Source organism: Equus przewalskii, chromosome 17 (assembly GCF_037783145.1).
Source record: "Equus przewalskii isolate Varuska chromosome 17, EquPr2, whole genome shotgun sequence".
Taxonomy (NCBI): domain Eukaryota; kingdom Metazoa; phylum Chordata; class Mammalia; order Perissodactyla; family Equidae; genus Equus; species Equus przewalskii.
This window is the reverse complement of record NC_091847.1, coordinates 75367306-75380728: the sequence shown is the minus strand read 5'-3', so window position 1 is coordinate 75380728 and position 13423 is coordinate 75367306. Positions and strand designations below refer to the sequence as shown.

Genomic DNA, 13423 nt, shown 5'->3' with positions numbered 1-13423 from the left:
AGCTAAGACATGATTCTGGAAGCGAGGATGGAAATCCATTATACTTCATAGGAAGTTTATTAGATGCTGAGTAACACACGATTTAAACAGAGCGTATACGCTGCTTGAGTTTAAGAACACCACCCTGGCAGATATCGGCAGGAGGAGTCTGAAAGCTCTTTTGCTCTGCTTCTTTGCTCCAAAGCTAGTCGATTTGGGTGTGGTTTCCTTTGCATCAAGGTTCTGAGAACAGATTTCCTGACGGTTGTTTAGGTCTGTCCATAAGTGTGAAGGCGGCTACGCTGCTGTAAGTTTGTATGAAAGCTATCAAACAGGAAACCTAGAACTCGCCACGGCAGTCATCATTGTCCCTTTAGAGAAACCACGTGAAGTTAGAACCCTTCCTTTCCGGCTGAGGAGGGTTCAGGCTCTCCTCCACTGGCTGGTAAAGAATTTATTTCTGTGATAAAACCTTTTGGGATTGCAATTGCAGTTAAGGCAGCCTCACTAAGCCCTGGCACGGAAACGCATGCAGGGTGCTTAGAGATCGTCCTTTACACACTTCAGAAGGCTGGCCTGATCGCAAAGTCCAGTAGACATCACTCTGGATTACCTGAGGTGATAACTCAGCCACAATTCTGACGGGAAGAATTAGATCTCCTTCGGAATGAAGCAGAGATCATTTGGAATCCAAGAAGGGAGTGCAGTTTTCCAGAATTTGACCAGGTAATTCCACAGTTCTATGCCACAACTAAACACAGTGACTTCTTTTACTGTTGCACCAAGTGAGAAAAACATAAAATCATTTGGCCACTTGAGCATGGGCCTTCGATGATCCGAAAGCTAATTTAGCAGGGAGAGAAGTGTTTCGAATGGTCCTGACCATAAACATATTTCTGCAGCCACACCCACCTTGAAGCAGAGTTCCAGGTCCCGTGGAAACAGCAGAGGGAGAAGTACATTCCCCAGCATTTCTGAGCAGGAAACCACGGACTCCTTTAACAAATACCCTGCTCGGCATCCGCCACCCCATCGCAGGGGGTAAAGGCTTCCACCCTGACGGATGGAGAGGTGCAGCCACAGAAAGTGGTCTCATTTTATTGATAAACCCCGAGACTGGACAACTGTGAAAGCATGCCCAAAGTTGGGAGAGAGTATTGTCAGAATAACTGGAGAGCTTTTCAAGCTTTAGGAATCTCCTCGAATGTTGAGAAATTTTGCACGTAAGGTAAAATGCTGTCACTTGACTGGGTAACCACTTCGGACCAACACAAACACAAGCACATGGAAAAGATATTCTCTAAAACCAAACCTCCTGGCTTTTTGATTCTCCAAGAACTTCATGGACCCTTAGGATATATGTGTGTGTATATATACATTACACTTACATGTGTATAACATATATACACACACATTTTATTATATACATATATATGTAATATATATATATACACACATGCATATATATTTACTTGTATAAAGAGGACTAAATGAGGATTAAAACAGAGAGACTGTAAGAATAAAACAAATAAATATTTTAAAAGAGAGAGAGTGTAGTATATAGTAGCTATATACTCTGACAATGTAGATATATTTCAACCCTAAAAACAAATGGGGAGAGAATGGGTACAGCACACACAAAATAAACATCTCAACTGTTGTGAATAATCATATTGGTGGTAGAAGTATTAATACTGATATTCTGGGAGTGTTGTATGTATAATGTGGGATAAAAGAAATCATCATGTATTTAATTCTATCATCTGCTATGACACGAGAACCAGGATTCCCAGGATGGGAAAAAGAAGATACAGATATAATATAGAAGAGATTAATTAAAACCATGAATTTGACTTGAAAATAGTGGTATAAATTCATGAATTATTTTATATTAAAACAAACTAAAAAAATAGACACACACACAAGTACACATTTCCTAGCACTATCCTTTGAAAAAAACCTAGAAGCAATCATCAACCCAAAAACAATGATCATCTCCAGCATCTACTCTGTAGTCTTGAAATAACATTTCTCATAAAAAGAAACCAGGAAAAATGATGGCTTCTAGGTCTGGGCAGAAAATGTACAAGATGAACCTGAGACATCTTGTCATACCAAGGAAGCTATCCAAGGCTGTGAGGGTAACGTCAAAATGACTCAGGAACCAACTTGAAGAGGCTACCCCTGTGCAAAAACGGGACAATTTGAACTTCAATAAAGATAATAACTGCAATGGATTGAAACCCATCAAATAGGTTTAAATCCATGAGTCCAAATTTATATATTTTTTATAATGGGTCACTTTCAGAGAGTGACAGGAAACCAGTCAACTGTCTTGAACACTGGGTAAATGGAAGAAGGTATCAAGGATTCATACATAAACTATCATCGAGTAACCAAATAGTAGAGGTGGAGAAAACAAAATGATAGAATTTTTTTCTTTCTTTCTTTTTTCTTTTGAGGAAGACTAGCCCTGAGTTAACATCTGCCTCCAATCCTCCTCTTTTTGTTGAGGAAGACTGGCCCTGAGCTAACATCCATGCCCATCTTCCTCTGCTTTATATGTGGGATGCCTGCCACAGCATGGCTTGCCAAGTGGTGCCATGTCCCCACCTGGGATCCGAACCGGCGAACCCCGGGCCGCCGAAGCGGAACGTGTGCACTTAACCACTGCGCCACTGGGCCAGCCCCCAAAATGATAGAATTTTAATATCTCCATTTCGCAACCCCCAAAGAATCAATACATAAAAATGTTCAACATCAACAGTTGCTAACATCAAAAAAGGGAGAAGACCAGGCCTTGTGTACCTCCTGATGAAAGAACACAAGACCAGCTTTAGTTTGGCCAAAAGGATGTAGCCTGAGTCTGACAAACCCTCTGAATCCAGCTGCCAATCTGCAGGAAACACAGAAGACGGAGGAGCCCACTGAACTGCACCAAGCACAAGCCATAAGCAAAGCCTAGACTGGGGGAAATTCTATGGGCCTACTGTCCTGGGGTTTGTCAACAGGAGAAGAAAAAGAAAGGGGTTGAGGGGAGGGGAGTTTAACCTATAGATTAAAAGAAAGAAAAGAAAAAAACAATCAAGACTAAATTGAGGTCTAGATATGCACAGGTAAGTGAGAAAACCATACAGAACTTAAGAACATGGTTCCTATAAAAGCCAGGACAGTGGTTACTTCTCGGGGGTGGGAGGGGGCAGGTGGAGGGGTTTCCGGAGCAGCTAGCAAAATTCAAGTTCTTGATCTGGGTGGTGGTTTCAAGGGTATTAGCCTTATAAGCTGTATGTTTGTTTTGTGTAATTTTCTGCACTCGCATTTTTTTGTTGTTTTTAAGAGTAAAAAGATAAAAAGGAAAAATATAAGAAACAAAACCAGGATGATATCAGAACTTCTAGGGACTATGTAAGGCAGAAAATTAATAGAGTCTGACAAGGGGCAACAACTATGAGAATGTGTTAAGTGTATCTTTGCACCTCCCCATCATGGTGGTTTAGTTCATCCTGCTAATCCTCCCTGTTTTTCATGCAAAGTCACATAAACAGAACAAGTTCAGGCTGTTTTCTCAGAAGGAAAGAGAAAGGGGAAAATTGTATCATCCCATTCATTCACGCTTTCATTTAGAGCACCATTTTGTAACAGACTCTGCAAGGTTCTAGAGCTATAATGGTGTGTAAGACTCAGCCCCCATCCCCAAGGGACTCACAACCAATCTTTGGGAGAAAGGACCCTCAAGAGATGACCAATCAAAGAATGCAAGAGGCTAAAATACCTGAGGACTCTGAAAAGGGAAAAAAAAGACCGAAAGATTGTGGCCAAAACAGAGAATTAATTTGCTCAGGTCTACAGGTCTTACACCAGGAAACATGCTTAATGAATTACTAACATTGTCCTCATTTGACCTAGCATATGTAAAATAGCTTCCCACTCTTCAGTGACTTTTCAAAGAAAAGGTATTTGTCAATACTATCAGTTGCTCTGCGGAGAATGGGATACAAGAATGGGATCCACACATGCAGGCTCAGCAGCGTTGGCGATGTTCTCGTTCACACGTTGGATGGGGATTCACGGCTGTTCACTGAGTGCTACATTTCATAACTTGCATACACGTTACATGTATCTTTTGTGTGTTATCAAACATTATGTAACTTAAAACTAATAAAAATAGCAGTTGAGGGGCTGGCCCCGTGGCCGAGTGGTTAAGTTCGCGCGCTCCGCTGCAGGCGGCCCAGTGTTTCGTTAGTTCGAATCCTGGGCACGGACATGGCACTGCTCATCAGACCACGCTGAGGCAGCGTCCCACATGCCACAACTAGAAGAACCCACAACGAAGAATACACAACTATGTACCGGGGGGGCTTTGGGGAGAAAAAGGAAAAAATAAAATCTTTAAAAAAAAAAAATAAATAAAAATAAAAATAAAAATAGCAGTTGAATATTATAAAGTAACGTTATAGGGTAAAATTTGAAAATTGGCCCCTTCCCAAATTAACTAACTTGCATGTCACAAGCTGTTGCTAGCATCAAAAGAAAAAAATGTAAAGTTTTAAGGTCCGGAAGAGAGACATGCAGCTACTTTCTTGCCCTTAAATGTGACCAATATAGCAAGAATATCAGCAGATAGCATTGTATTCATATTAAAAACAGTACTATTAGCTCAAGGCACCTTGCAGCCCTTTACAAAGCACATCCTCAAATATTTGTCTTGTTTGATTTTCACAGAAGCCCCACGTGGGAGACACTGCCAAGTCCACTGAAAAGGGCGCATGGCTTCGTCAGAACCCAACTAATGTAGATGATGAACAACAAATTCACTCTGCTGTCATTCACCAGCTCCCTGTTTCCTTGTTGTGCCTGCACAGTTCTATATCGTAAAACAGTGGATGCCCATATCACTTAATCATTCACTGCATGGCTACTGTGTGCCAAATACAGGCCCTGGACTAATGCTTTGTGTCCATTCTTTCATCTAATCTTCCCAACAGTCCTGGGAGGAAGTAGTATGATTGTCCACAAAATGACATAAGAGAAAGTGGACACTCAGAAATATTTAATCCCTTGCCCCACACTGAGGAGGTAGTCACAGAACCCAGGCCCATCGACACCAAAGCCGATGTTCCTAACCATTGTAAAATACTGTCTAAACCCTCCTAAAACCTTTTCCAGCATCTTCCCAAACACCGATTAAACGTTCACAAAGACGCCATTCTATATGACCCACTCACCATCTGGGTTTTCGGAATCGAATCCTTCAGAAGGAACATCATGCTGTTTAAGTTGTCTGAGTCCATGCCTTCTGACAGCTCATAGAGCAGGTTTCTAGGACATACACACATAGAAAGAAATGAAGCCTCGCACTTGCAGGGGACGGCACAGAAAATCGAGTGCTTTCACAAACGTTCTCTCTCACTGGAATGAGCACAACCCGATAAAGTGATAACTGTTAATCCCATTTTATAGATTCAAAAACTAAAACGTTGAGCTTCGACATGTCCTGTTAAATTAAGATAACACAAGAGTAGGGCAGGCCTTCTGACCCCAAGTCCAGTGCTGCTCTGCATCACACCAGGAAGGCGTAAAACACGATTTTGGCATGCCCTCCCATCTCCCAACTCCATTCTAGAAATTCAGGCTCACTTTATAGGCCCTTGTCAGAGAACCTGGTGCCAGTCAACATAAGGTCCACTGTCGAAAAGGAAGGAAACCCCCCAACTTCTAGATAGTCACATAATCAGCAACCAGAAAAACGGAGTATTTCATCATACACCAACACCTCTGCACACCAGAGAGTATTCCTCAGGTGTTTAACCAGCAGAGTGGGGATGCTGATTTCCAGAATTCCCTCACTGACCAAAGGTAGCTCAGGCTCTGAGAGCCAGTTTGAGCACTGCGGCCTGAAGGGCTCCCATCGCACAGGCCATAAAATAACACAGGAAGCCTCCTCCCCGTGAGCCTCTCTGATGCAGTAGATACTAAGTCAGTGGACAATTTAAGACAGTGTTGTCTAAGGTCCAACCCATGATAGGCCTGATGCCTATATTTTACCTCTTCGGCAAAATGCCTATATTTTCCTTCTCTGGATTTCGCCCCAAAATGTAACTGGACATGGCATAAATGACGTCCCTCCCTGCCCCAGAGACACATCTCCTTTTTCATTTTACTTATTTGCCTCCAATTATGCATGACTCTCTTCTCAAGTCGGTGGATATGGGTGGACATGCAGTGACTCACAGGAGGAAGGACCGTCTGGCAGCGTGGAGGCCGGGAAGGAGGAGACCGCAGCCCTGTGGGCTGCCTCAGGCAGCAAGAAACGAAACAGAGGGAAGCCACCAGGCCCAGAGCTGGGTTTTGAAGCTCTGCTGATCTCCCAACCCTCTCATCTCATTAGCACCTAAAGCTGAGAACTCCTGCTTTAGAATCACTGCATCATCCAAGGAGGCAGAGAAGAAAAAGATCCTAATGCCAGCCTCCTTCCAAAGCTCAAGACCTGAATGAACACTCAATGGAAAACCCTCCTATCCGGACCGCAGAAGCCCCCTCACCTGAACAGAGAGACCCTCCTTCGGGCGGGCAGCAAGCTCTCCACCTGCTCTTTGGTGTAGCAGAGGTGGCACAGCAGCGACTTCTGCTTGATGATGTACAGGAGTTCCGCCAGGAAGAAGCTGTCTTCCTCCCTCAGCAGATCCTCTGCCAAGAGATGGTTAAAAATTTCCAAGGCTGAGCTGGACTTCTCCAGCTTCTTGTGGGAGACGCAATCTCGGCAGAGAAACCTCAGGCGTTCCACGTCTTGGTCCCCCAGGTGAGAATCAATAAACAGAAGCTTCTGGCGAAAGTCCATTGTACAGTTATCATCCGAACTGGAATTCAGGTTTTGACCTTGAGATGTCATGGCCAGCCTGCGGGAGACAGACAGCTGGGGCGTTAGAGACAAGGACACACAGCACCCCAGCTTCACAGACCCTCCCCTGGTTCAGGCCCCTTCTGTTCCAGGCATTAGACTTTCCCAGAAGAGCTGAAAAATAATAATTACTGTGAGGTTACTTCAACAGCCCAGAAAACTCAACCCCAATACTTGTAAATTAAACCTTTAGGAGGTCTGGAGCTTATGGAACTCAATTTACCTGATTTCTCTCAAATCAAAATGTCCCCCGTGGGAGCTAGTCAAAAGGGAGCGTGACACAGCACAATTTCTCCCAGTTGGAGTTCTTAATTCATTCCCACCAAACGGCAGAAATAGCACTTAGATTTATGCCTTACGTTTTAGAAATAGAGCAATCTGGGGGTTTATATTTCCGAAGTGTCTACCAACCCAAGGGCAACAAGGTAACACTGCTAACCATAACGGGGCAGGCTGTTACCTCACAGAAACAGAAGCCGTAGTCCTAGACCCCAGAAAGAAACGGTTTTAGATAAGGATTGCTCGGATCAATGTAGGAAGTCACAAAGTCCCGAAGTAGGTATTTCCATCTGACCAGTTCATAAACTATGTTATTTTCTACACCCAATTTCATTCTAATTAGAGGAGCAATGAATTGATAAAATTTTTCAATGTAATATTATTCATTCTATAATGACTTGAGGTATATATTCACTATACAAGTCTTGGTTCTTTAGAGTCAAGAAACTACTTTCTAAAGGAAGGAGAACATGGCGAAAAGACAAAACATCAACAACAAAGAGTGGTTCTGTGTAGGTGGTATATTCATAGATAATATAAATTTTCTTCTGGGATCCTGTTTGAGTTTCTCAAATTTTATGCAATAAACACATATTACTTTTATTGTTAGAAAAAAGAAACCCAAAAAGTGCCATTTCAACCTCATCACCCTGAGTCTCCCTTCTGGTTGCCGCCCGGTGACAGTAGAAACCAAATGATTGGTTTTTGGAAACACATACTTTTTCTCATGCATCGCACATTTCCCTTGCAATTCCCTAAAGATTCTAATCTCTAACTCGGGCGAGTCTGCCAGACTTCGTGCCCGTTTGTGGACTAGCATATTTCTGCGGCTAAGAGCCTCTGCTGGAGCCTTCCCGGGGCTTTTTAAACGTTCATTTTCCTTGGCGCCGCTAATCAATCCAGGCAGAAACGGTGCCACTGCCGACCAGAGTTTTTGCAACTTTCTCTGCCCTGAAGCCAAGGAGAAGGCTGTCTTGTGAGTCCGGGCTGGGGAGAGGTGTTAATTACCTACCTTCGGATCAAATTCCACGATCTTCTGGAGGGAAACGTTTCTCAGGGAAATTGCCTGAAAATCAAGAAATCAGAATCTTCTGGGTGCTCCAAGTCTCAAGGAAACTCCCATTTGCGCGGGAAGAGAACTCAAGACTTGTTGCTAGCTCTGCAAGTAAAAACGGGATTTTCAGGTCTGAGTAATTTGATATTAACTTCCTGCTGATGTCATCGCTGCCTCCTGTGCCTTATCCCCTCCCCTTTCTTGGGGTTAGGATAACCCTGACAAACAGCGTCTCCTAAAGGCAGATTCACATCTTTCCCAGTGGAGAGCTCCCGGGTTAAGCCCGGGGCTCCTACACAGAACTCCGGGAAGCACCAGGCGCTCTAGCCTTCCATTTGTTACGCTCCTCAGTGAGCCAGGAAGGAAAGCGTTGATTTTTCCTAAGCATCTCCTGCCCCAAGCTCACTTAACCTTTAAAATAAAACTCCAAAAGCTCATGAAATAGGGGTCAGCCATCTTAACCTTTTCTCAAATAAGTCCATGTGCAAATCAACAAAAAAAATTTTAAAGGCAAAAAAGGGAGGGGGAGGGCCGGGCCCTGTGGCCAGTAGTTAAGTTCACGTGCTCTGCTTCAGCGGCCCAGGGTTCACTGGGTCAGACCCTGGGCACGGACATGGCACCGCTCATCAGGCCATGCTAAGGCAGCGTCCCACATGGCACAACCAGAGGCACTCACAACTGGAATATACAACTACATACTAGGCGGCGGTTTGGGGAGAAGAAAAAAAGAAGAAAAACGAAAACAAGAAATTACATATTAAAACAAAAGGGAAGGGGAGTGGAACTATAAGGCCATTTGGAGATATTTGACAGGAACTCTATCAACAGTAGACAAAACTGATGATGTGTCTGCCCTCACAGCACAGGAAAGAGACTTTGAAGACATGATTTCTAATAATAAAAACAATACCTAGGGGGCCACCCCCATGGCCTACTGGTTAAGTTCAGCACACTCCTCTTTGGCAGCCTGGGTTGGTTTTCCGGGCGTGGACTTACACCACTTGTGGCCATGCTGTGGCAGTGACTCACACACAAAATAGAGGAATACTGACAACAGATGTTAACTCAGGGCAAATCTTCTGCAGGAAAAAAAAGAAAACTACAAAAAAACAAAAAACCCCACAATACCTAACTAAACAATACCTAAAAAAGACAATACTTATTTCACAACTACCATGTGCCAGGCACGATTTACCCATTGAATTATCCCAAGTCTCTAAGATAAATACTTTTACTATGACACCTCTTTTAAGCTGTGAAAACTAAGACACAGAAAGGTCATAGTGATATCGACCCTGATATCAGTTTTGCTACATTAAACCCAGCATATATGGGGTTAAAACCAAAACACTCATTCCCTGCTTACTCTCTGGCTTCCTGGCTCCAGAATCCACTATCCTCCATGGAGACAGACATGTCAAGGACAAGCACCTGGATTCACTATCTCCTTCCTGCAAAGAGATCCAGGCTGGTGGGAAAGCTGCTGACCAGCAAGGTCACGAGCTCCCTCCTCTCTGCAAGTGTCTCAAGGCCAAAGACAGGCTGGTGGGAAAGCTCCCTCAAACAAGGCCATATGGTCCCCCTCCCCTACCTAAAACCCCAAATAAAAATGCTTCCTTTTAGCTTTTCGGGGAGCTTGGGATTTCAACGTTAGCTGCCCTCTCTCCTTGCTCAGCGCTGTGCAAAAATAAAATTCCTACTTTCTTCCACCACACACGGTGTCAGAGATTGGCTTGCTGTGCAACAGGTGAGCGAACTCACTTCAGGTTCAGTATCAGTAGTTGGTCTAAGGTCACACAGTGACTAGTGGGAAAGCAAGGCTTTAAACCAGCAAGTTTGGCTCTGAGTCACTACACTATAATTCAGCTAACTCAAATGTGCAGAGCTCTGGGAAGAAGCACAGAACCTTAGAAAGATGCTTTATCTCTGAAAAAAAGTAAGATTTATGATGCTTTATTAACAGATGTATTGAAGTGCCGTTTCCTTATCCTGGGCATTATCCAGAGAACTTCTGTGTTTAAGAAAGACAAGCCCTAGTGGTGATGGTGGCACAACAATGTGAATGTACTTACAAACTGTACACTTAAAAATGGTTAAAATGATACGTTTTATGTTGTGTGTATTTTACCATAATTTTTTTTAAAAAAGATAAACATAGACAAGCCCTAAGTTTTGGTCTTCTATTCAGTTGTTCATTTATAAATATTTCATTCCTTGGGCCATTTGGGGAGGCAATTTGGTGAAAGTATCACTTCTTACCCTGTTCATAAAGTACACTACCTTTTTTAACCTTTGTTCAATAATATTAAATATTTAGCAAGCTCTTCCTACTTGTAAAGCTCTGAATTGGGCACAGTTGGAAGCCAAACATGAACAAAACAGTGTCTGCCTTCCATAATCACTATGACTACTACCATTTCTTGACCCCTCTTCTCTGATGAACTGTCTAAAGTTGGCACTATCATCTACCTTCAATAGATGGGGAAATCCAAGTTCAGAGGGGCAAGGTAGCCCGCCATTATCCCAAAGGTGGGAAGAGATGGGAACTCAGGACTCAACCCAAGTCTCTCTGATTCGGAATCCCACGCTCTTGATCCCAGGGTTTCTGCTGCCTGTAGCTCCAGGTAACCTACGGTAATGTCGGTAATTATCGGGCAGGGTGTGGTGATGCTGCGATGGGCTTCACCTAAGCGCCACAGGAGCCCCAAGGAGCAAGGGATGGATCCAGATGGGGATGGCTCGGAGCAGGAGGTATTCGAGCTAAGCCTGGAAGGCAGATGTAGAAGAGAGACACCTGAAGTAAAACTTAAACTTTGTCCTAGCACTGCTAGTACTCAAGAGAAACACTTGAACCAAGTTACAGAGGGGAGACTGGGTGCCATGCCCTTTGTACTCTGCATTTCAGACTTCCTTCTATTTAGAACACAATTACCCAGGGCGTGCTGATGGTGACGTGGAAGTAGTGGGAAGAAGAAACGTTTCTTACAGCCTCTTTCCTGATTGGTTGCAGTCAACTGGGCCCACATGAAGAGCCAATCGAAACCGTCATAGCCTCTTATAGTGGCGAGAGTCTACTACTGCCCTGGGGAGAAAGCGGAAATAGTCACCTGCCTCTCTTTCCTCCTGCGGAGGGGGTGGTGGCGGCAGGAGTTGGCTTTACCTTACATCCAGGCTCTGGTCCAAGGTCCCCACCCTTAAAGTCTATAAAGTGAGATTTCACAAGAGTGAACACTCACGAACTAGAGAAGGAACTCAAGTGACAGGGGAGGTGGGTGTACCAGCTGGAGAAGACCTCATGCCCCGAGACCACATCACCCGCTGGTCCTGAAGTAGCAGCTTCTTTTGATTAGCCATCCCATCCCCAGCTTCCAGGACCTCCTCCCTCCCTCACTCCTTTATGCACAGACTCCAGACCTTCCCAGGACTAGTTTCGTTCCAGGTACACGGGAGTACGTTGAAGCTAAGCTCTGAAGCAGAAGACTTTTTCTGGTAAAGATGCCAGGAGAGATCTCCAAATACTGAAGTCCGACATGACCAGGTAACTGCTTGAGCTAAAGCCGACCCTTGAGATCTCCAAACAGTGAACTGGTGGGAAATTGTAGCTAGACAAGCAAAGTGCAGCCCATTTTGTATTCACTCTACTATAGACTGATCTATTTTACCAGGTCTCTTTTCTTATTACAAAAGTGGTAAAAGAAAAAAGAAAAAAAACAAGGGAAGACTTTCTAATATTTAATGTAGAAAAGTTGGAAAATAGAGAAACAGAGAGTCATTCATAGTCTATAACTATTGTTAAAATTTTAGCGTATATCCGTTCACTTTTCTCTGTGTATTATTTTCCAAAAATTAAGCTATGCTTTTTTCACTTAGCAATACAGATATTTTTTTCCTATCATTAAATAGTCTTTGAAAACATAATGTTTAGTGGCTAGATGATATTCCCCCTTCCATGGATGTACCATCTTTATTTAACCAATTTCTAATTCTTGGACATTTGATTCATTTTGAATTTTCTGCTATTGTGAACACTGCTGCATTGAAGATTCTTATAGATAAATCTTTGCACATATTTATAACTATTTCCTTAGGATGAACCCAAATGTAGAATTAGCAAGCTGATCTTTAAATTCAGTCTGAATCTCCAAGGCCTTCCATCTCCCTTTCTTATCTACATGGGTTTGGGTCAATGAGGTAACTTTGAAGTGACAAAACCTCAAAGTGCCACAAGATGGTGATATTTCCTACCCATACAATGGAATATTTACACAACCATAAAATGAAACAAAGTAGTGATATATTCTATGCCATGGATGAACCTTGAAAACATTATGCTAAGTGAAAGAAGTCAGACACAAAAGTCCACATATTGTATGATTTCTTTATATGAAATATCTAGAATAGGCAAATATGTAGAGATAGAAAGTGGATTAGTGGTTGCCAGGGTCTAGGGGGAGGGAGGGAATAGGGGATGTTGGCTAATAAGTATGCGGTTTCAGTTTAGGTAGATGAAAATCTTCTGAAATTAGATTGTGGTGATGATTGCACAACTGTGAATATACTAAAAAACACTGAATTTTTCACTTTTAAAGGGTGAATTTTATGAAATGTGAATTATATCTCAATGAAAAATGGGAGATCTAGCATATGGCACTATCACATGTCACGAACAACCTTGTGATGGTTAATTTTTCTGTCAACTGGACGGCTCAGGGGTGCCCAGAGAGCCAGTAAACATTCTATCTGGGTGTGTCTGTGAGGGTGTTTCCAGAAGACATTAGCATTTGAGTCAGTAGACTGAGTAAAGAAAATCTGCTGTCATCAACTAGCGGGACAACATCTAATCCATTTAGGGTCCAACAAAAAGGAGGAAGGGCAGGGCCGGCCCCCCTGGCCGAGTGGTTTAAGTATGCGCACTCCACTTTGGCGGCCAGGGTTTTGCCGGTGCGGATCCTGGGCGCGGACATGGCACCGCTCTTTAGGCCATGCTGAGCAACATCCCACGTAGCACAACCAGAATATACAACTATGTACTGGGGGGCTTTGGGGAGAAGAAAAAAAGGGAGAAAGGGCAAATTCTCCTGTCTTCTTAAACTGGGATGTTCATCCTCTCCTGCCTTTGGACGTTGGAGCTCCTGGTTCTCTGAGCCTTTGCACTCCAGGACCTACACTGGCAGCCCTCCCCACTCCCCCACTCACCCCACCCACCAGCCACA

General features: G+C 43.5%; 1 protein-coding gene across 1 annotated transcript in view; it reads right to left on the bottom strand.

The window, feature by feature from the left end:
• Window positions 1-8363, bottom strand: part of CASP10 (caspase 10) — a 28340-nt gene extending 19977 nt beyond the window's left edge. Inside the window, 3 exon segments of the mRNA XM_008542212.2 lie at window positions 5205-5298; window positions 6522-6875; window positions 8169-8363. Of these exon segments, the coding sequence (XP_008540434.2) occupies window positions 5205-5298; window positions 6522-6868 (441 nt within the window). The 5' untranslated portion in view covers window positions 6869-6875; window positions 8169-8363.
• Between the last annotated feature and the right edge of the window lie 5060 nt (window positions 8364-13423).